Source organism: Cebus imitator, unplaced genomic scaffold, assembly GCF_001604975.1.
Source record: "Cebus imitator isolate Cc_AM_T3 unplaced genomic scaffold, Cebus_imitator-1.0 Scaffold41, whole genome shotgun sequence".
Classification (NCBI taxonomy): domain Eukaryota; kingdom Metazoa; phylum Chordata; class Mammalia; order Primates; family Cebidae; genus Cebus; species Cebus imitator.
In genome coordinates, this window is record NW_016107356.1 from 5,000,775 (window position 1) to 5,022,344 (window position 21,570).

The 21,570-nt window shown below is 44.0% G+C and overlaps 1 protein-coding gene across 4 annotated transcripts in view; it reads right to left on the reverse strand.

Annotated features, from left to right (window-relative positions):
* RUNX1 (RUNX family transcription factor 1) overlaps positions 1–21,570 on the reverse strand; it is a 254,383-nt gene that overhangs the window by 81,025 nt on the left and 151,788 nt on the right. For all 4 annotated transcript variants that reach the window (XM_017526209.2, XM_017526203.2, XM_017526205.2 and 1 more), the window contains exons 3-5: positions 18,151–18,189; positions 12,095–12,348; positions 5,801–5,957 (exon numbers count right to left, since the gene is read on the reverse strand). In XM_017526209.2, the coding sequence (XP_017381698.1) occupies positions 5,801–5,957; positions 12,095–12,348; positions 18,151–18,189 (450 nt within the window). The remainder of the gene's footprint in view (positions 1–5,800; positions 5,958–12,094; positions 12,349–18,150; positions 18,190–21,570) is intronic.

Consider the following 21,570-nt stretch of genomic DNA (forward strand, 5'->3'; position numbering starts at 1 on the left):
AAAAAAAAAAAAAAAAACCAGAAACACAGAATATGTTCTTTTTAGCCAGCCTTCTCCACCCTCTCTTGCCCCTTGCCAACCAGCACAAAAAAACGAAAATACAAAAGTGATTTATTAGAACCAGAGCAGGGTTGCAGCCGTTGGCTGGATCACTGTTTATGTCTATAATGCTTGTTGCTGAAACAGGAAGCTCTAAAAATCACTCAACCATTATTTCTCTTGCAGGCACTTTCTGATGGATAGTCTTCTGTCTGACCAAAAAGAAATGCCTCCACCAAACACAAGCTGGCTGGCAAGGAAGGGGTTGAGGGTGGGTGGAGAGAAGTGACGGTTTCTGCCCATCAAACTGTAAAATATTGTTCATACAAATAACCTCAATTTTAAAAAGCTGTGTGACACCATCAGCAATGCCTGGCACTTCATAAAATCAGCAAGAAAACTATGAAGGGAGCAACTGTGAAACTGTGAGTTGCAAGCACAAGCAGTTTTCAAGAAAGCTTTTCCTGCTGGTCCTTGCCATGCCTGGCCCACCCCAGGCTTTAAGCAGGGCAGGGAGCAACTTGCTTTAGGAAAGTGTTGCTACTCTTTTATTGGCAAATGTGAAACAGAATAAGAAGCCTGATCTCCAGAGATGAATTCTACATCAGACCATGGATGCAAGCTTTTGACCTGCCCATCGAAAGGCAATATCTGTCAGGGCTGGTGGAGGCTTGGTATTATCAGAGACTGGGTCTTTTTTTATCTGTATTTGCTCGCAGTGAGATCTGAAAACAGATTTCAGTATATATATTATTTTAAAGTGTAGATCAGTATGTAACAGAAAAAAGTGGGAAAATGGGAGAGTTGATTTTAACGTAACTCATGTCTTTTCCTTATATTCTCTCCAGATCTGACTGCCAGCTTATATCATGGACATTATCTGTGAAACAAGTCTGGGGTGTTCAGATGATTTTTCCTTCTTCTATTATATGAATCTGTGATAGAATAGAGAAGGACTTGGACCCTGCAATAATACTGTGAGTCATTCAGATCATCTCTTGGTAACAACCACTACCTAAAGCCACGTCTTTTTGTTTAGAATACCAGCACCGTTTATCCTTCCCTAAATGTACCTTCTCTTCCCCTCGGCCATAGTCTTCCGCTCACCTGAAAGGCAGCCTCCCACGCTGTTCCCCAAATCATGTAAAATAACTTAAGAATGAAAATGCCTTAAGTAACTAACATTACACAAATATGCAATAACGCAGATTGTGACAGGATAAATATTATGTCTGGGAAGATATTCACAGCAAGAACGTACTGAAGGAATTTCATTGTATAAATGTGTTGGGAAAGGGTGCTATTTTGAAAGTGGGCGAGATTAAAGCTGCCGGGGAGCTCAATGTAAATACAAATTCCGCCAAAAACTCAACCCCATCCTGACAGGCCACAGAACACTTGGCCTCACGGGGTTGGGTGTGGACACAGCAGGAGGGAAGCGACTACCCTTTCAGTGACAGAACGGGCCCCCTCCCCTTTACCAGTGATGACATGTGTGCATACCTGATGGCCGTCCAAAGGCCTGGCTAGTGGTTTCTAGGGAATCTACTTTCTTAATTATACAAACCAGAGCCCGGCTATAACAAAAACACAGGTGTTACTGAAACAGCACAGGTTCAAGAAAATGTCTAGCTCATTTGTTCATCTATTTATTCATTTTCAGGCATCTACTCTGTGTGGCATAGGGCTATGCTGGCCCTCCAGGACCAAGGTAAAGTTCCAGATTCACAGATTTTGGCCTGGGGTCCGTGGGTCCCCAGAACGTCCATAAATGGATTCTGGCAGCCTAGGAACTGAAATGATATATGAAATTCTATGTGTAAGTGAACCCGTGTGTTTTTTTTTATCCTTGGAAAAAGGCTTCTGAAGCATTCTCAAAAGTATCTATGATATTCTCAAAAGATTAAAAATCATATTCTAAGAAAACCTAGAAAGAAATGTGCAGTGGACTATCTTTCCTCCCCCATTATCAATGATGCAGCTGATAATGCAGCTGGAGAAATTTCTTCTTTGGTTCTGAAATGAAATTACTAAAGCTATATTTTCTGATTGTTCAGTTATTCTCTGACTGATTAAATACTCCAACAGGGATGAAGCAGTCACAGATTTCATTGCTAAAATTTCTTTTCTTTCTTTTTTTTTTTTTTTTTTTTTTTGAGACAGAGTTTTGCTCTTGTTGCCCGGGCTGGAGTGCAGTGGCATGTCTTCGGCTCACTGCAACCTCTGCCTCCCAGGTTCAAACGATTCCCTGCCTCAGCCTCATCCTCCTGGGTAGCTGGGATTACAGGCACCCACAACCATGTCTGGATTTTTTTTTCTATTTTTAGTAGAGATGTGGTGTCACCATGTTGGCCAAGCTGGTCTTGAACTCCTGACCTCAGGTGATCCACCCACTTCAGCCTCCCAAAGTGCTGGGATTACGGGTGTGAGCCACCACCCCCGGCCACCAATTGCTAAAATACCTTAAATGTCTCTCAGCTGAAGCCATGATACACTTTCTTGTCATTCTAAAGGTGGCAGGTGATGTAGCACCTGCCTCAACTGCAGATGTAAACTGATGTAAGCTGCTCAGTGAATTCGTTTCACCCAAGAGAATCCCCTTCGACCCTGAACTTTGATTTTTTGGGGGTGTCATGGAGTCCCAGTCCATTTGGCTAAAATGTGAATTGTTCTAAACAACAACCTCTGTGCTCACATGACCTGTGAGTTCAGCCTGATCCTCAGAGCTCCCTAACCCTCATCTCCCAGGGAGCTGCTATCTCTTCCTCCTTTGTAAAGGAGCGGTCGATTTACATAGAGATACTGAATCAAAGGGAGACACATTCCAAGGGTGAGATACACCCTGAACCAAGATTTAAACTGCCAGGGAGAAAAAGGAGGGAATGGAAGGAAAGAGAGAAGGTTCAGGCTTCTGTGGGGCCAGTGTAGCCAGCAAGGCCGTCAAAGCCGGACAGGCAGGTTTTCCCAGTTGCGGACTGAACCCGAGGTTAGGAGCTGTGATCCTGGATGGCAGCCAGCGCCCAGATAGATCCGTTTTGTAGAACATAGAAAAACCCTTCCATGTTCAACCTCTGGCAGTTTCTCTGAGGTTTACAATCCCCATGGACTGGCAGCTGGTAACAGAAAGAGAACTTCTTTTTCTACCTTTCATTTTGCACCACGTACAAGGCCCCTTGGAGAAACCATCAGACCGGTGGCTTTTGACAGAATTCAAAATTGGCATTGAAAGTGTGGATGAGCCAAGAGCCAGGGCCTTCTGAGCCACGGCGTGGTGTGTCCATGCCAAGGGTGTATTTTCAAGCACATTTTCAAAAACAGAAAATGAAACCATCGTCTTAAGATCACTTAATAAAATGCAATAAAACTTTTAAAGGATAAGATTCAGTGAAGAAGATTAAGACTAATTGTCAAAATTAGTGAGAATCATCTGCTCTCTTCCTAATGGGAAGCAAAAAAAAAAAAAAAAAAAAAAAAAAAAAGAAGGAAAAGAATCTGGCAGGCTTTGGTGTTGACACTTACACTTGAAAGAGAAAAATCAAATTATATTTTACGACTATGGAAAGAAATTATGAGACAGAGTCAAATCAGGCCTTCAGACAGCTCATTTAGTTTTGCAGCACTGACCAGAAAAAAAAAACATATGTATAATATATGTATATACATATAATTCAAGACCAACAATATTCACATCCATAGTAATTATGTTCCATTAGTGTTCCTATATTTTTTATTGCTTATTATCGATGGTGGGAAGGAGAGCCTGTTCAAAATATTGTCCGTTTATGGCATTTCAATTAATTTTCTCATTCCAGGGTATGGGAAGACGGCCCAGCCTTGGTTGCAGCTATTTTACTTTTTGGGGTTTATGCAAACTCAAGGGCATACTGGCGCGAATCCTGCAGCCAAATGCAAACACTCCACACCTTGGGGAAACAGTTCACTGTTACCCAAGTAAACACAAGCACCTATTAGTCACCCACTCAAAACAGAAATGGCCAATGAGGGATGCAAGATCAATCCTCAACACCAGAAAAGAAAGCACGCTGCTTTCAAAATCTCATTTTTTTATTATCACTGATTTACTGTGCATTGCCAGAAAGCCACTACTGAACTTCTTGTGGGAAAATGTCACTGGCATGGATCATTAAATAGTTTTAAAAACTTCTATAACCAAAACCTAACATGTAGACCTACACAGATGCATAGTATAATAATAACATATTCTCCAAAAAAGCAATTCAGTGATACTCAGCTATTGATTCCTAACAGCAGAAATCCACAAGAGCTGAATTAAGAGAGTTAGCTAGGCTGATGGGCATGGACTAGGCTGTGGGGCCTTTGTCTTTTATTGGCTTCGCACCCGCTCTGCCAATTACTCAACCAAAGCCTTTAAGATGTTTTCTGAACACACATCTCTGAATCATAATGCAAATTCCATTTACTGAAAGGTGGGGACTTTTAATATAACAAGGGAACCCATTTAATGATTTATGCTTTTATATCTTATAGCATCACTCATGCTTTCAAAAAGTGGATATAATTTTCTTTGCATTACCCTATTATTAATATAGTACTATGAACATATATTTTCAATCACATATATAAATTTTTTATTTTCTCCAGCTAAGATTCTATTATGAAAATGCTCCAGATAGCTAGGATAGCAAAAATAATCACCAAAATAGTCAACACACATTTACTCCTTTCTCCTTTCTGACTAATCAAATTCCCTGAGAACTGAGATTTTCTTGTTTTTAAATGTCTTTATAAACAGTAATAATTTCTCTTACTTTAAATGTTTGATTGGTGCTTCTATTACTGGAAGTGTTTTTATTATACTTGAAATAACTTATTTGTAAGCTTGTTCTGTACTATATTACAAAAATGAGTTAAAAAAACTATCTTAAATCCCTCAACTTTTAGTACTTGTTGCTGTTTATAAAATATGATTTAGTTTTTAAATATACAGAAAACATAGTACTTGAAAATAATTAGAAACCAGAAAAAATTACAATATGCCAAGATTCCTGTTTCTGCTCTAATACTTTGATAATGGGTTAAAGGCAACGAAAAATAAAACCACACATAGAGCTGAACTAATGCAACAATTTCTTGGATAGTGCAGTCTCTAATATTATTAGTATCTAAAATGTTAACCAGGCCCAACCCCTCCTCCTAAATAAGGCATTCAAAAGAAATACAACAGGAAGGTCACACTGCCATCAATGGTACTAACACTATTTCTTCATGTCTTTTCCTAAAAAGGTAAGCTTGCCGGAAACCATATTTCAACATCATACACTAGAGCTCCTAAAATTATTAGAAGTGATCATTTGAAACTCTGTCACTTGTCACAGATAGCCCACAGATCATACGTCAACAGTTTCCATTAAGTAGATTTTGTATTGTTATCAAAGAGAGAACCCTCGTTGTGTAATCCTAGTTTCCATTAAGGTACGTTTTATATTATTTGCATTTTAATAAAAATCTCAGGGTTTTCTTTGAAATTCACAATTCCTACTTTGCATGTTCCAAATCAGTCTTAAACCAACTCAGTAACAGAAAGCAAATAATGTAGAGTGAGATTCTGCTAAAAATATTAAACTTTAAATCAATATTTTTAAGAGCTTGACATAGCAATAAGAACATTAAGACAGAGTTTAATGTTTCTAGGAGTTCCATCACAGAAATCACTAGAATTCTGAAATATGGGTTTTTAGCATGAAACATGTTTCAAGCATAGTTTTGACAGATAACGTACCTCTTCCACTTCGACCGACAAACCTGAGGTCATTGAATCTTGCCACTTGGTTCTTCATGGCTGCGGTAGCATTTCTCAGCTCAGCAGAGTAGTTTTCATCATTGCCGGCCATCACAGTGACCAGGGTGCCATCTGGAACGTCCCCTAGGGCCACCACCTAAGCACCAGTCAAGAAACAAATGCAGACATCAGGAATGTTATACATACACTTTTAGGGCATTTGTGTAGTGATTATTCTAAAATTAAATATATATGTGATGATTTTTTTAGGTTGTAGAGGAATAGCAATCATAACTTAAGGAAAACAACAGAAAAGTTATAACGGGAAGACATTTTTTATTGTATTTTAGGTTGATGCAAAAGTAATTGTGGTTTTTGCATTTTTTTAATTCCAAAAAGCATAATTACTTTTGCACCAAACGAATACATTATGCATAACTACATGTAAATTTTCAAATAATGACACATTTACTAACTTCACCTAATAAAGCCAGATAAGGTCATATAGCACAGTTGGAACAAGACTAACCATAGCGAAGTATCAAGGATTTTGAGTAGCTATGCTGTCTCCTGCACACAATCATCTCTTTTTAATTCCTCCCACTTGAGAAACTGAACATCCTGTGTTCGTAAATTTATAATCTAACACATCTTTTACTCACTCAGACCTCCACTGACAGACTGAACAAGGCCCAGACTTTACTTTTAGAAAACAAACAAACAAAACCAAAATTTATTTCTGCTCAAATTAGATTTCATCTTGCTGACGATTCTTAAGTAATTTCAACTATCCCTCTACAGTTCATCTTTGATACCTCCTACTCACTCCTATTATCTTGAGTTTTACTAGCAATGAATTCTAGCACACAAGAAAAAAAAAATCAGAAATGTATCCTTTGTTTATTACTAATTACAAAATCAACAGACCTCAGAAAGATGGGCCATTCACTGCTATGCACTCCTCTCAATTCAGGGGTGAAACTGGGTTGCATTTTTATATCTGTCAGTCCCAAGGTGTGTCAACTCATGTCCTCACAGATGCCTGAGGTTTTCTGCTAGCCCAGCTGATCTTGACCAGGAATTTCTTTAATGTAACTGAATAGGTATGAAGTCTTATCAGGGCTATTGGAGAAAACTGGTAGATAAATATTTTTTATACTCAGGTAATCAAGAAAATGAATTTCAAAGTAAAATGCTCTGAAAAGCATGACTTAAAGACACTTCACACGATAGTAACAATTGCTTGGCTATCATTCAGACCTTCTAGAAACAATTTTCGAGGTCTAGATATTTATTAGCGCTATATTTCCATTGTTTCTGTTTTTCAAAGGAGTCATGCAATTTCAAATCGAAATGCCCCAAGCTGTAATTATTCTGATCAGTTCTGACATTCTTTATGGCACTTTCTTAGTCAGTAGTGACATTTATATTAACTCATTCCAATTACATCATCATTTTTGGTTGCTGTTTTTGAATTGGTAACAGTAAAGCATTCCTTAATCCGCTGTTATTATTCCTTCTTCTGACTCCTACTTTCTCATTTTTACCTTAATAATTGCTATGTAATTTTTTTGGTAGTATGTTTTTTCTGGCCTCTTTTTCTATATTTAAAAAAAGACTGCTATGGACTCACTTGTATGATATCAAAGTCATGTTTCTCAAGATTCCCATCTTCGTGATCTGTCTAGCCATCACCTTTCCCTGTGGCCTCCAGATGACCATCTATTGTTTTGATTCATTAGAACTGTTTCAGTCCTGTGGTTCTAAGAAGCATGGCACAGAACATGAACTAACTCACTATGAGAGATAAACATACTTCCAACCCCAAGACTACACAAGGATAATCTAGTCTCATGGAAACAGGGAGGCATTTTCCTCTATTTTACCCAACTTGCACTGTCAAGGTCTGGGCCTTTTATCTCTTGCTTTAATCCTTTCATTCCAATTGTTAGGCATGTTTTCCATATAGGAGATTTTAAAACACTGCTATTTATTCCCCAAGTACCCTCTAATTAGCTATTTAGTTCCCATTATAAGTGTGTTTGTTGCCATTTCATTAAGAGCAGTAATACAATTCCCTTTTTGTTTTAAAAAGATATCATTGAAATAAATCTCCCTGATCAGTTATTTGGTTATTGTTACTGTTTTTTTTTTTCTTCTATTCCCGAAAAATGGGCTTGCTTTATTTTGCTCTTTTTAGTCTCTTACAACAAATTTTCTCCCGTTTTTCACTATTTTCACTTCCCTTTGTAAAGTTAGCTCACAGTGTTGAAATGTCCTTTTTGAACACATATTTTTACTTCCTCATCTTCATCTCCCTGTGGTGACCCAGGCTTCTCAATTTTAACTCAACATTCAGAAGGTACACAGGGACTGCCTCGGCTACGTGGGTTTCAAACTGAATAACTCATTGTTGGGTCTGAATCTGTAAAAAGATTAAAATAAACAAATCCCTTTTTTATAACTACAGGAATGTATTCTGAATTATCTGCCTCCTACTGCTGGTTCCTCTCACAGTGCCCCACGCCTGTGCCTCTCTCATCTTTCCAATATTACCCTCATTAGTAATCTGGCAGATTCACGAGAACTTCGCCAAGTCGAAACAAACATAGGATAAAATTATCATGGAGGCTAAATAAGAAAAGATTGTCGATGTTGGAATTTAAGAATTAAAAGAAGTTTAACTCTCGCTCCTCTCTCTCTCTCTCTCTCTCTTTCTCTCTCAATAAAGCAAATCAAAGATATTTTGGCACCTACATATCATTTACTTGGCCTTGTATTGATCTCTGAGGAATTTTATTTTTTGGCAGGGGCGGGTTCAGGGAAATTATTAAATCCAGGGAAATTTCATTAATAACGCATATTGCCCAGTTGTTAACAAGCATACTGAAGCTAGGTTAAAAAAGTTTTTTAAATTTAAACCTAACATGTGTGCTAATTTGATACAGGTTTTGTCACTGATGGGCAATATGGGGAGAACGAAAAAATATCTGACTTCAAACAGAAAAAAGGAACAACTGGGATGAAACGCTATAAACAATAGGTAAGGAAACACAAACATTTACATTTTAACACAGACCAAACAGGCAAGAAGGGACTTGCTGGCCAAAGATATCTCATATTTTGTTTTACTTCTCTGTTTTTAAAGTATCAGGAAGTTGGGCAAAATATCAACTCTCTTCTATACTACATGGACTTCCCAATACTGTTCTTGGCTAGTCTGTTCACAGTTCAAACTGGCATTTTAAACCAGTTCTAATTAGGTTGAAATTACAGTTACAATTCATTTACTTCAAATCCCTTAATCTTCCAGTGCTTCAAAGAAGGCTGTGGAGTGGAACATAGAATTCAGCTGAGATGACATTTAAGGCATAGCTTGGGACCGTGATCTTGCCGACAGAAATATTACTTGTTTCCTTTTTATGAAAAGAATATTACCATGAGAATCCAAGGTCTCTGAACTTCCCTGCTGCAGGCATGTTTACGTCTTTGGACTCTGGTGTACCAGGACCTGAACAAGCTATAATACTATGGTATTACAAAATACATCCTAAGTGATCAAAACAGCTTTTTAGGCTACTTCTGTAAATACAGCAAAACACACAGCAAATGTAAGGTTTTCTTAGTAGTAAAAGCCATGTATATCTCATACTCTAAAGGTGTTCCATGGGAGGGAAGGAGTAGGAGGAGAACAGATTGGGGTCCAAAATAAGCAAGTAGGGTTATTCCAATCTATTTTAAAGAAAATTTGTAATTTTAATTCTTTCTTTAGTTTAGAAGATTGATGTAGAGGATTTACCTCTAGAACTTCAGAAGACTCCTAAGAAGCCCTTAAATGATATTTTCATTAATATCATCAGGCCTTATCATTGTTTCATATTTGCTTCTTTTATCATGGAGAATATAATAATTATTTACTGATTTACTTCCTAGGGAGATTCCCTTCGGCTTATTTCAGATCCAAATTTTAAAATAATAATTTCTGTAGAAACTGTTGGGGATGTGGTTGGGTGGGTGGATAAATAGAGTGAAGCCAGGGACATACAGTAAATGAGCCCGTGATGTAGGCAGGTTTGGATGTTTTGCTTCTTTTATCCCTGTTTTATCCCTTCACATTTACTGTCTCACTGAACATTGTGTCTACTCTTCTAGTTATGCAGAGAGCAGGTCTCCTAGAGAAGAAGTCTCTTTTTATGAGGATTGGGGTGGTGACAGATATTAATCAAATGGTCTGATTTCTCTGCTATGCTTTCCTTTCGCCCAAATGTTCTCAAGAGGCCTGCCTGAACTTTTTCAAGAGATCTATATTTTGATTTTTAGTAGCCTACAGATTATCACTCAATAAAATAAATTAATTGTTTTTAAGTGAATTGCCAAAAGTCATTTTAAAAAGGAAACTCTAGGGTTATTACGATTTCTGCTAAAAAGAGTCCTGATGGCTCATAAAAACAGTATGTAAGATTTTTCATTTTCTTTTTAGAAGAAAATAAATACTTTCACGTAATGGCTTGAGACTCTGAATTGCTCCAACTCCTGAAGATTCTTTATTAATCATTTAGTGTTTTGATATATTTGAGTGTGGGTTCCCTGGCAGAGGAGGGAGTTCAGAAGAGACCCTGATTTTCCCCCAAGGGAGGCCACAAATCTCTTGGAGCCCTGGTGCATTGGGGCAGCCAGGTTTAAATGGCCTTTGGTGGTTATCAGCCTGTCTTGCCTCTGCTCTTATCTGATAGTGACCCCATGACCCAACCCTGTTGGGTCCCCTCTCAATGCGGGTGCCCTAAAAATTCACCACTGAGTGCATTTATGCAAAGGGTTAGAATGATGTAAAAGTAAAATGGTCTCCCAAACCCAAATCTAAGTAAACGAAAGGAGGGAAAGAAGAGTCAAGCAAGTCGCTGCATTTCTTCTCCTCATTTCCACCCCCACTGAAAAACAAAACAAAACAAAAAACTACTTTTGGAAAAGTGAGTGGAAAAAGAGGCAAATCTATAGACAGACACAACTGAAAATTTCGTTGTTTTATAAATCACAGCCTAAGTGTTGAAAGTGTATAAAGCTTAAAAACAACTCTAACAATACTCTCTTAAAAAGTGAATATTATTCGATGTAATAAGATCAAGACCCAGCTGAGGCCTGGAACTATAAAAAACTTAAATTAATCTCCTCTTAAAGGGGACAATTATTTAAATATTTTTTTTTAAGTAGCTTATCTTTACACTTGGAACCACCTACCTTGATTAGCCCTTTAAATGAACAGGAAATGACCCGCACTGATTTTACTTAGTCGCATCTTTTTAAACCCACCAAAGACTAAACAGAATCTCCACTGCAGAAATTAAATTCCCACTGCAGGCTGTTAGGGTAGTAGGGTGGTTGTTTAGAAACGCCTGGGGTTGTTTTCATACCCCTGTTGAAGGCCAAGGTTTTTAAGGGCAGCTCAAAGCTAGGGGATGATCAAGGGTGAAAAGTGAAGGGAGATCTTTGGAGCCGCCGCACTGAAGTCTCGGGCTACGCGCCTCCCCCTCCTCTAACAGGAAAGCGGCCGCTGGGACCCCCGGCTCGCCGAATACAGCCTTGTCGCCTTTCGCTGCCCGGGGCTTAATCTAGGTGAGCTGATGATAGCATTCAGAATGGCTTCGGGAAAAGAAACAGGATTCGCTACTTGCAGCCTCTGGCAGCAGAAGGCTAAAAAGCTCAGAGAACTCTTCAGAAAACTTTTGCAAATTGAACTACGCCCGCTGTGGACTTTGGACATGCTAATTCCTATAGGGCGGTTAGAGAAGGGGGGAAAAAGTCTGTGACAGTTTCTCTTGTTAGTTTCTTTTCACTGACTCGAAGGTAGAAAAGTATCAATCACTATTTTATTTCCTGATGCCTTCATCTGAGGAAGACAAAATGGTTTGGGAGTTAAGCTAGCGGTAGGGGCAGCAGTAAGTTAGTTAGCAGACGGGCTGTCCCTGCCGGGCTGGGTTACAACTTTTCCTACTTTGTATCAAAGCTAACGCCCCTGCCAGGGAGGTCCCAACCGGCCCCGAGTGGATGTATTTGGGGTCATCCTGATGTGTTCAGCCCTCCCGGGAAGGCCGCCCCAAAAAGCGGAGACAAGTCCCTCTCGAGGGGTCGCCACGGCAACACAGCATCCCCCCGCATCCCAAACTAGGAAGACGGACCCGGGGCTGCCGGGGCCAGTTTCTAGAATCCAGCCCTGCCCGCCCGGCCGCTGCCCTTGCGGATCGCCCCGGGCCTCGCCGGCCTCCGCCTGTCCTCCCACCACCCGCGCCGGGCCAGTACCTTGAAAGCGATGGGCAGGGTCTTGTTGCAGCGCCAGTGCGTAGGCAGCACGGAGCAGAGAAAGTTGGGGCTGTCGGTGCGCACCAGCTCGCCCGGGTGGTCGGCCAGCACCTCCACCATGCTGCGGTCGCCGCTCCTCAGCTTGCCGGCCAGGGCAGCGCCAGCGTCCGGGGCGCCCAGCGGCAGCGCCTCGCTCATCTTGCCTGGGCTCAGCGCGGTGGAAGGCGGCGTGAAGCGGCGGCTCGTGCTGGCATCTACGGGGATACGCATCACAACAAGCCGATTGAGTTAGGACCCTGCAAACAGCTCCTACCAGACGGCGACTGGGGCGCGGATCTTCAGCAAGCAGCTCCCGGGAGACCAACATACAAGTTCAGAGGCCTTTATTACTGAGGGGGGAGGGGGGTACTGGTTAGGGGACCCGGGAGACTAAGTTACTAACAGTCCAGGGTGGGTTGGGGGGGGGCAGTTCTGGCTCTGCCGATCGGCCTCCGACCCAGGATGGGCTCCTAGCAACCGACCGCTTAGTGCATTAAAAAGTGGATACTATCTTCTTCGAGTCTTGCTTGCAGAATTTTAAGTTCAGTCTTTGGCTGTTACAAAAGGTCCTGAAGGCAAAATTCTCATACACTTCCTAAAATATTTATGCGGAGAGTAAAACGACCAGCAAACACATTATTTGGAAGTCCCAGTAGTTAGTGCCTGTCAGCTTTCTGCAGGTGAGTTTTGTCTAAAGTCCCAACAGAACACAAGTATCTCCCATAGGCAAGGCCACTTTTATCATGCAAAACTGGCTTCAGTCCTGAAAAGCAAGAGCTGCGACATTCAGAGGTCGTGCTCCTAATGTATGTGCACGTATATATAAATATATACATATGCTCTACTTCATAAAATATTTACAATACAATCTGTGGAGAATTTAAACACAACAGAAATCCATTAATGTACGCAGCAGATTTTTTTAAGTAGCCTTGAAAATCAGCTTCAGCAGTTGGAGCAGGGCTGAACTAGAAGTACTCATGTTCTCTGTTCTCTCAATGAATTCTGTCAAAATGCTCAGTGCAGAAAATTCAGCATTTCAAATATCTTCAGCTAATCTTAATAATAATAATAAAGGAAGAAGAAACAGGCCCAGTCGATGACACTCAGGGTACTACAGCTCTCCACATCTGCGAACTCGCGTTTGGGGATGTTGGCGAAGTTTGTGGCTGGTCCTGTGGTTTGGTGGGAGTTGAGCAGCCGCGGAGTCACACACACGCAAACACGCACTCTTCGGAAGCCAGCCGCTGTCTACATCAGCTGGGTGACTCAGCCTCGACTCGGGCAGCAGCGAGACGATCCTCCTCCACCTTCGCCCAGTGCCCCCCGGTTAGCTGTTCCGAGGCACGAACACCCACGAGCGCCGCGTAACCGCAGCAGGTGGAGCGGGCCTTGAGGGAGGGCTCTGCGGCGCAGATCGAAACAGACCGGGCGGCTCGGATTACACACGCACGCACACCCTGCCACGCACCCTGCCACGCACACGCAACTTCACGGCTCGCCTCGGACCACAGCGCACTTTCTCCCGCAGTTGTAAAAGGAACACAATCGGGGAAAAGTTCACAGCCAGGAAAGAAGTTGAAAACATCCAGCCAAGAAGCCAGTTAATTCAAAAGGAAGAAAGAGGGGAAAAACAAAAACAAAAAACAACAAAAAAAGGAAGGTCCAACGCAGTCCAAGGAGAAGCAGCAGAGGTTGACTTCCTTCTGGCGTCTCTAGGAGCCCCGGGAAGAAGTGCCTGGCAGCGCAGGGTCGGGCAGCGTGGTGCCCTGGCTGGGTCCGGCCGCGGGGCGCCCGTCCCGCCCGCGCCCGCTGGCTGTATGAATGAGAGTGCCTGGAAATGAACGTGCTTTTACTGTAAGCCCGGCCGGAGGAATTCCATTCCCTCAGCTCGTTTGCATAGGGGCGGCCGGCGGCCAATCACAGGCCTTTCCGGTATCAGCCAGGGCGCGGCTCGCGGCCGCCGGCTCCTGGAATTGGCCCGCGCGCCCCCGCCGCCGCGCCGCGCGCTACTGTACGCAGCCCCGGCGGGGAGTCGGCGGCTACCCCCGCGCCCCCGCACCCACGCCCGCATCCTGGCCCCGGGCCCCGCCCGAGTGCCGACCCCTTCCCGCAGCCACACGCGGGCTTCTGCGACTTCACGAGCGGCCGCGGTCCCGAGACCTGGGAAGAGAAAGGCAGGCCCGGGCGGCCCGAGGAGGACCCGGCCCGCGCGCCGCGCCCGGAGGGGCCGGGCCCCGAGACCAGCTGCTGGCAGGCCAGCGGCCGCCGCAAGGCTCCCGAACCGGGACTGAAGCCCGCCTGCGGCCCCAGATCCTGCGCGGCGCCCAGGGCCAGGCCTCCGCTTCCCGGGTGGGGGTGAGATTCGGCCGCGGGGCCCGGGGGAGTCGCTCCGCGTTCCTACACCGCCCGGCTGGCAGCTGCGGCGAAGCGGCGCTGATTCCCTGCATGAGGCCGGACGGCGTCCGCGCGTGTCGTTTACTTTCAGCGGCTTCCCTCGGGTCGGTTTCTGTAAAGGGTGTTTGTTTTTCACCGCTGCGTTGGGCCACGGCTCGATCCCGCCGCGCGCCTCACCCTGGCTGCGTGCGCCAGCGGCCCGCGAGGAGTTTCCTAGTCAGAGAAGACCCCAAAAACGCGCGGCTGGAAAGAAAGTTGAAAGCAGCCGCGCGGTTCGCTCCCGGGCCTCGCAGCGCCGGCCCCCGCAAAGGCGGGACAGCCCTCCCGGGCCCCGCGTCTCCCCTCCGGCTCCCCGGATACGGACCCCGCTCTTCTCCCCGCCCCGCGCGCGCGAGCCGCCCCAAGTGCGGAACCCACCCCGGCTTCGCGCGCGGACGGCCGGTTCCCCCTGCCTCGGTCGCCGCGGCGCCGCGGGCATTTTCGCGGAGCTCCGAGGGCCCCGCCCCCGGCCCGGCGCGCGCGGCCAACTCCGACCCCACCCGACGGGGCTCTGTGCCCGCGGAGGCTGCTCACATCTCCACGAGTCCCCCCACCGGGGCCTCTCCTCCATCCCTGGGATGTGACCCGGAGCCCAGCTCCACCGCGGGCTTCTTTGCAGTCCCCGCGGAGCCCCTCAATTCAGCTCCCCCGCGCAGGGGTCCCCCGCCCAACCCCACGGGGCCCCTGACGCCCGCTCCTCCCTCCCCCAGGGCTGCGGTGCTGGGGCCGCTGCCACGCAGGGACTGTCCCTGGGCGGGACAGTTGTTGCCGCGGGCCGGGACGCAGGAGGGGGCCGGGGCCGGGCGGCGTGGAGGCCTATCTCGAGCGGGCTGGGGCTGCGCGGAGCTGCCGGGACGCGCCGCGGGCTCGGGAGGACGCCAGGGGGCAGCAGCCGCCCTCGCTGGAAGCCGCGCGCAGTCCCCAGTGCGCCCGGAACACCCCCGACGGCGCGGGGCTCTGCGGCCCGCCTCGTGGCCTTCGAGTCGCCCAGGAAGAACCGGAGTTCGAGGAGAAACGACAGGAAGCGGCCGCCAGAGCCTACTTGAGCTTGAACGGCCGCGACACGTCTCCGAGGTTCCGAAGCCTCCACCGGGACTCTCCTGGCTGTGCGGCCCAGTCGAGTCTCTTCCCGAAGCCCCTGTACCTGGGGCCTGCCTCGGCCGGCTCGGGGCTGTCGATGCTCGCGGAGCCCCGATTCCCGTGGCTAAGGCTGGCGACCCGCGGCCTCCGCCCCCTCCGGTCTCCCCCTGCTCCTTTCTCGCAGGAAAACCCTGGGCATTGCCAGCACTCTAGTGCAGATTTGTTTCAATGGACCTGGGGTCTCAGAAAACTTCTTATTTTTAAAAATGATTTTTTAAGCCTAATTCCGGTTGTAACCAGCCCCCAGCCAAACGTCCACTTTCTAACTCTGTCCCTGGGCAGAATTCATCGTGCCCGCCAAGCCCGCCCGCCCGACCGTCCGTCGGGGCCGCTGCGCCTTTGCCTGCGGGCTCGGACGCGTCCCACTCTAGAGGCAAGTTCTGGGCAAGGGGAACTTTTCGCCTGGGCTCGAATGCATTTCCCCGAGATCCCACCCAGAACTCCTGGGGCCACCCCAAGTGTATACCCTGGACCCTCGAGATGTGGGAGGAAGCACGAGGGTGTGGCGGCTCCCAAAGTGGGCTTTGACTCCAAGGGAAATAGCAGACTCGGGAGATCTGCTTCTCGGAAAGGTGCAGGGAGGCTCGTCTGGATCTTGGGCCACTTGCCTAAAACCCTAAACCCTGCGAGGGGCTGCAAGTAGGACGTGGGCTGCCGTCTCCCGGGAGGGAGTCAAGTTCCCTTTTAGAGTAAGGAAAGTTGGTCCCAGCCGGGCATGCACCGCGTTTAGCCTTCAGAGGCTGCGTCGTGGGAGCTGCTCAGCTAGGAGTTTCAACTGATTCAACCGATAAATCCCGAGTTTGAAGCCCGACAAAAAGCTGATAGCTGCTAAAGCTTTAGCTCCTTGACTCGTTGGGATTGCCGGGCATTTGGGTTTCCCTGGAGCGGCGCGGGCTGTAAGTGCGCGCTGCGGCGCGCTCTTGAAAGCAAGAAACAGACGAACCACTGCCCCTCCTTACTGAGACTCTAAAATGAATTGAATAGAAAGAGGCTCGGGCTCGGGGGACAGGGAACCCCTTAGTCTGAAGGGCATTTCACGGAGCCTGCACTCTCAAGGCCAGCAACAGCGTGTGCGAAATGAGGAATTCCTTTCCACCAACAAGCTCTCACTTTAGCGGCAATATAGAATTCCCCTTCCTTTGCTTAAAGGAGAAAGGAAAGGAAGCATTACCAGGTTCATTCCCAGTGTTTCCTTGGAGTAATGCTAGAATTTACCTTTGTCATAATGCAAAATTACAAAAAAAAAAAAAAAAATGCAACGAAGCGATAGGTTGGGTGGATGCTACGTGACAGATTTTTCTAAATTTGTTTCGGGAAGAGGGAGGGAGGAGAATTGAAAAAGGCTCATAACAGAATGAAATGTAAATTTCTGCAGTATATTCGAAAAATAGTACTTGGTTAGTTGGAAGAAAAATAATTTCATTGGAAAACAGTAACAGTCATTGACGTTTTTCTCCAACTTTAGGAAAATAACTGTAGGTGGTCTCAGAAAAATAAATATTTTACATTTTTGCTCTTTCAAAAGCCTCCCGAAAATATGCATAAAGATGGAATTAGAATCTCAACAATTCTCTTAAAATGACCCTTTGCGAGTAATATGATATTTCCCAAATTACATTTGTAAAAATGTAATACCGCTAAAAGAATTATTTCTATTTTAAATGACCAATTTACATTTTTAAAAATAGAGAATGTATCTTGCTATGGTTTTGGACCAAATAGCTGCAATTTGTATTAATGTCACAGGGTTGGCAAACAATTTTGATGAAGAGTAACATGTATGTACAAATCACCTACCATACACACTATCCAGTTTTGAACATTGGAATTTAATTAAACATTTTTTTCTTCTGAAGTGGCTTTGAGATTACTTCACTTTTCAAATGTAATTACTATGGGGAGCAGAGCCCTTAGTTCTTCCATTACGTCCTTCCTCCATCTGAATGTTTCTGTGGGATGCTATGGTTAATGTGTCATTATTTCACTTTCACTTCATAAATCCATTGTGTACTTCACAAGTAGCAAGTTGACATTTTAAAATTAATCTTTTTTAAATTTAGGAATGCTTAGTAAACATTTTACTCTTATAAAAATTTTGCATTACCGCTGCTATAACAGAGGTAATAAACTGGGCTGCAACAGAAGCCAAGCTCTATTTTGTTTTTAGAGAGTTATATAGAGGCATTTAATAGCAGAAGGACCTGTGGTAAACGCTGTAGAACTGAGGGTATCATTTAAGCTTTCATTGAAATATTTTATATGGTATAACATCTACAACATGGAGAACTGGTTTTAAGTATTTTGGAATCAGCAAAAAGAGCCTTAATTACTTGGTTAAATTATATCACAGGTTATACATAGAGATACATAGATATAAAATCATAGAAACATATATGAATGTGCATATTTTATTTAAAAATATAACTTGGAATGAAACATACCGTGGACGTCTCTAGAAGGATTCATTCCAAGTATGCATTCTGAAATAATAGAAAGTAGGAAAATAAAAATAATGCAAGTTTAAAAATTCTCCCCCCACTTTTTTTTTTCTAACTCATTTTTCACACTTTTTAGCACTGGAGATTTTTATAGCTTTGACACAAAAATGACTTAAAATAGTAAATCACCAAATTAAAAAACTATTACATATGCACGTGGTTTTATGTACCTTCAACCAATGATTTCCATTGCTAGCTAATACTGAATATCTGTCGTAGAATCACCTCTTTTAAGCTCTGTGTGTGATGAAAATGTGATTTATTTAGCGAAGATTTAAAATACATTTGGAAGGTGTAGGAATTCAAGGTGAAATTAAAACCAAACCCTAACTGAATGCAAAAACATTTATGACCATTTACTTCTAATGATAGGACATTTTGGAAACATTTTTCCCTGCTTACTCTCCTTCCTTTCCCTTTGCTAGGCAGGCAGATTATTTCCATCTAAACCTCTCACAAGTTATAATAGATTATATCAATTAAATAATAGATTATATCAATTATTATTAGAAATAATTGTTATAATTCCCAAATATGGATCACTTACTGTATACTGCTGCATTTACACTATAGGTAAACCTATTAAGCAAAGTCACATGAAGCTCTTTTTCCTTCTTTTGAATATCTACATATAATGTGAATTTGAAATTATCAGTCTTGTATATTGATAACAGCACTGAGTAATGAAGAGGAAATACTGTTTTTCAAAGACAGGATTTGAGCATTTCAAATGATGATCTAAAGCTTTCAACTCCACACCACAATATTTAGTATACTGTGTGTTTTTTAAAAAACCTTTTAAAATAAGAAAAGAGACAATTATTTCAGATTTCCAGATGCTGTTTAGGCAGAAAAACAAGATTTGCAGCTCCTTTGGTTTTATATTTTTGCCAAAGCAAAAGGAACAACTAAAATAAGAGGTTCTGAAGGACTACTCTATGATGAAATATTAAAGGAATTAAATATGTATAGTCTCAAAGGACCATCCTAAAAAAAAAAATCCCAAGATTGTGGTTTACAAGTAGATAAAATGATTCTATGAAGTTTTCTTCTTAAAGGGCAAGGCAGACAATCATTTGCACTAATTGTGAATGATAAGGTAAGAAACAGCAAATGTATCCTGAAGTCTTGTCAGCTCAGTTTTAATGGGTGTTGGGATAGTGGGGTGGGGGGTGTGGAATCCACAACAATAAGGCTGACCAGACAGCACAGCCAGTGGAACCATGCACCCTGGAAATCCTCTCCTGAGACCCAGAGAAGCTTTTCCTTGTCTGAGTCTAAGAAATTGGAATAGGAGAGCAAGAAAACACAGGTTCATTTACACACCTAATATTTCAGCAATTTTGAGGAAAAAGCCAAGATTTTTTAAAATCAAAAAGGGCAAAAATGAGTGGATTTTGAAATGATTGGTACTATTAAACTATTCTCAGTTCCTTGTGTATCAGCAGCCTTGAGAACACAGCAAATGTGGTTAAATTGGGGAGGGGGGGAGGGGCAGGGGATGAGAAACTGCTGCCCAGGTGAAGTAGCATCTGTGCAGGTTTGAAGTGATTTGCCCATGAAGCTGCTAAAGACGCCAGAACGCGAACTGCAAGAGAGGAGAGGTTGTGTGTGTTTATGACAGTGAACAGTGAATCTGGTAGCTCCTCCTCCAGTGTGCTCACTTGCATGCTGTCTCTCTCTTCCCTCCATTCGCCATTGAATGCAATTATATGCCAGGCAATGGGAGAAGTGCTTTTACATACTTTTCCTGATTTAATCCTTACAGCAACTTCATTGCTATCCCCATTTTACAGATAAGAAACCTCACCCTTGGAGAGTTCAGGAAACTTGCCCAAGTTCACATCAGTCTTGACCCCCCGCCCACACACACACACCACATATACACAGACAGACATTCATATCTACATATAGGTTCCACATGCATGGTAAGCTATGTTCCTTTTTTTTTTTTTTATCACAATTATTTATTTTTGTGCCCCATTCCTTGAATACTTCTTCTGTCCCAGGCAAGGTGCTAGCCTCACTGGTGACAAAGGACAAACATGAGAGTAAAGAAGTGTTATGGCTGTTGGGGGACACATGTCCAGGGCCCTGGGAACTGGTGGTAGGGAAAGTAGGAGGAAGAGGGGCCAGCAGCCCCTGGTGGGCTCAGGAAAGACTTCCTTCCTGGCAGAGGTGATGTTTGACTTGATTCTTGGAGGTTGGGTAGATTTTTAGGTGGTTCCAAGAACTAGAGGAGGGGTTTAGGGGCGTGACGGCGGGGTGGGGAGATGGTGTTCGGGGCAGAAGAAGCATCATGAGCAAGGACGTGAGTCTATGAAGCAGATCACTGTGTTAGTTCCAGTACAGTTGGGGCATAGGTTTGAGACCAGTTTCGGGGGGGTGGGTGATGGAGTGTGACAGTTCACAGATACATGGACATAGATAGGTCATTGGAAGCACATGCAACCTGAGGAAATGTCAACCTCAATGTGATGGAAATTGATCTATCAAAGCCAAACAGGGAAATAACAAAATTAATATATATTTTAGAAAAATAAATCTGTCAACAGTGGCTCGGTGAATTGGAGGGTGTAGAGATGAGGAGTGGGGAGCCACTGCAGTTGTCAGAGAAGAGGTCATGAGGATCTGGATTAAGGTAGAAGCAATAGAGATGGAAGAGGGGCTTGGGGTGAGGGAGGGGGAGGAGTCTCCCCAGCATCGGCCCATTAATAGTAGTAGAGAAGACCAGAAATAGTGGGTTTGCAGAGAGAGACATCGGGATGTCTCTCTGAGCTTTGGATGCCCAGAACAGAAGAGGAGGTGCTGGTGGGGAAAACAGAAATTCTGAGGAGAGCTTTCATGTAGAAATAATGAGCTGAACATCTTCAGACTATCTATGGTAGTTTCAGATTGTATCTATGGTACAATCAAACTATCTATGGTAGTTTCAGAGACTGTTTCCAGTGAGAAGAGACCATTCACAGGTCTGGGATTATCAACATGCCAGGGGTGGGCAGAATAGGGAGCAGCTAAGGAGGTGATGGAGCTAGGAAAAGAAAGAGGAGAGAGTAAGGAATAACAATAAAGGAAAACACTAGCTTTGGAAGGAAAGACATGTCCCAAAGGCCACAGAGGCACCATGGAAATAAGAACTGAAAAGATTCCACTGGACTTGTCTACAGAGAGAGCCATGTAACCTTTGCCAAAAGGGATTCAATTGAGTGGTAGCAGAAATGGAGCAGAGAGTAGAAAGTGAATGGGATGTAGGGAATGGGACATTGAAACTTGTTGGAGGTGGAAGGGAAACTGGGGGGTAGCAGGGGAAGGGAAAGACCAATGTTGAGAGGTGTATGTGTATGTATGTGTGTGCACGTGTGT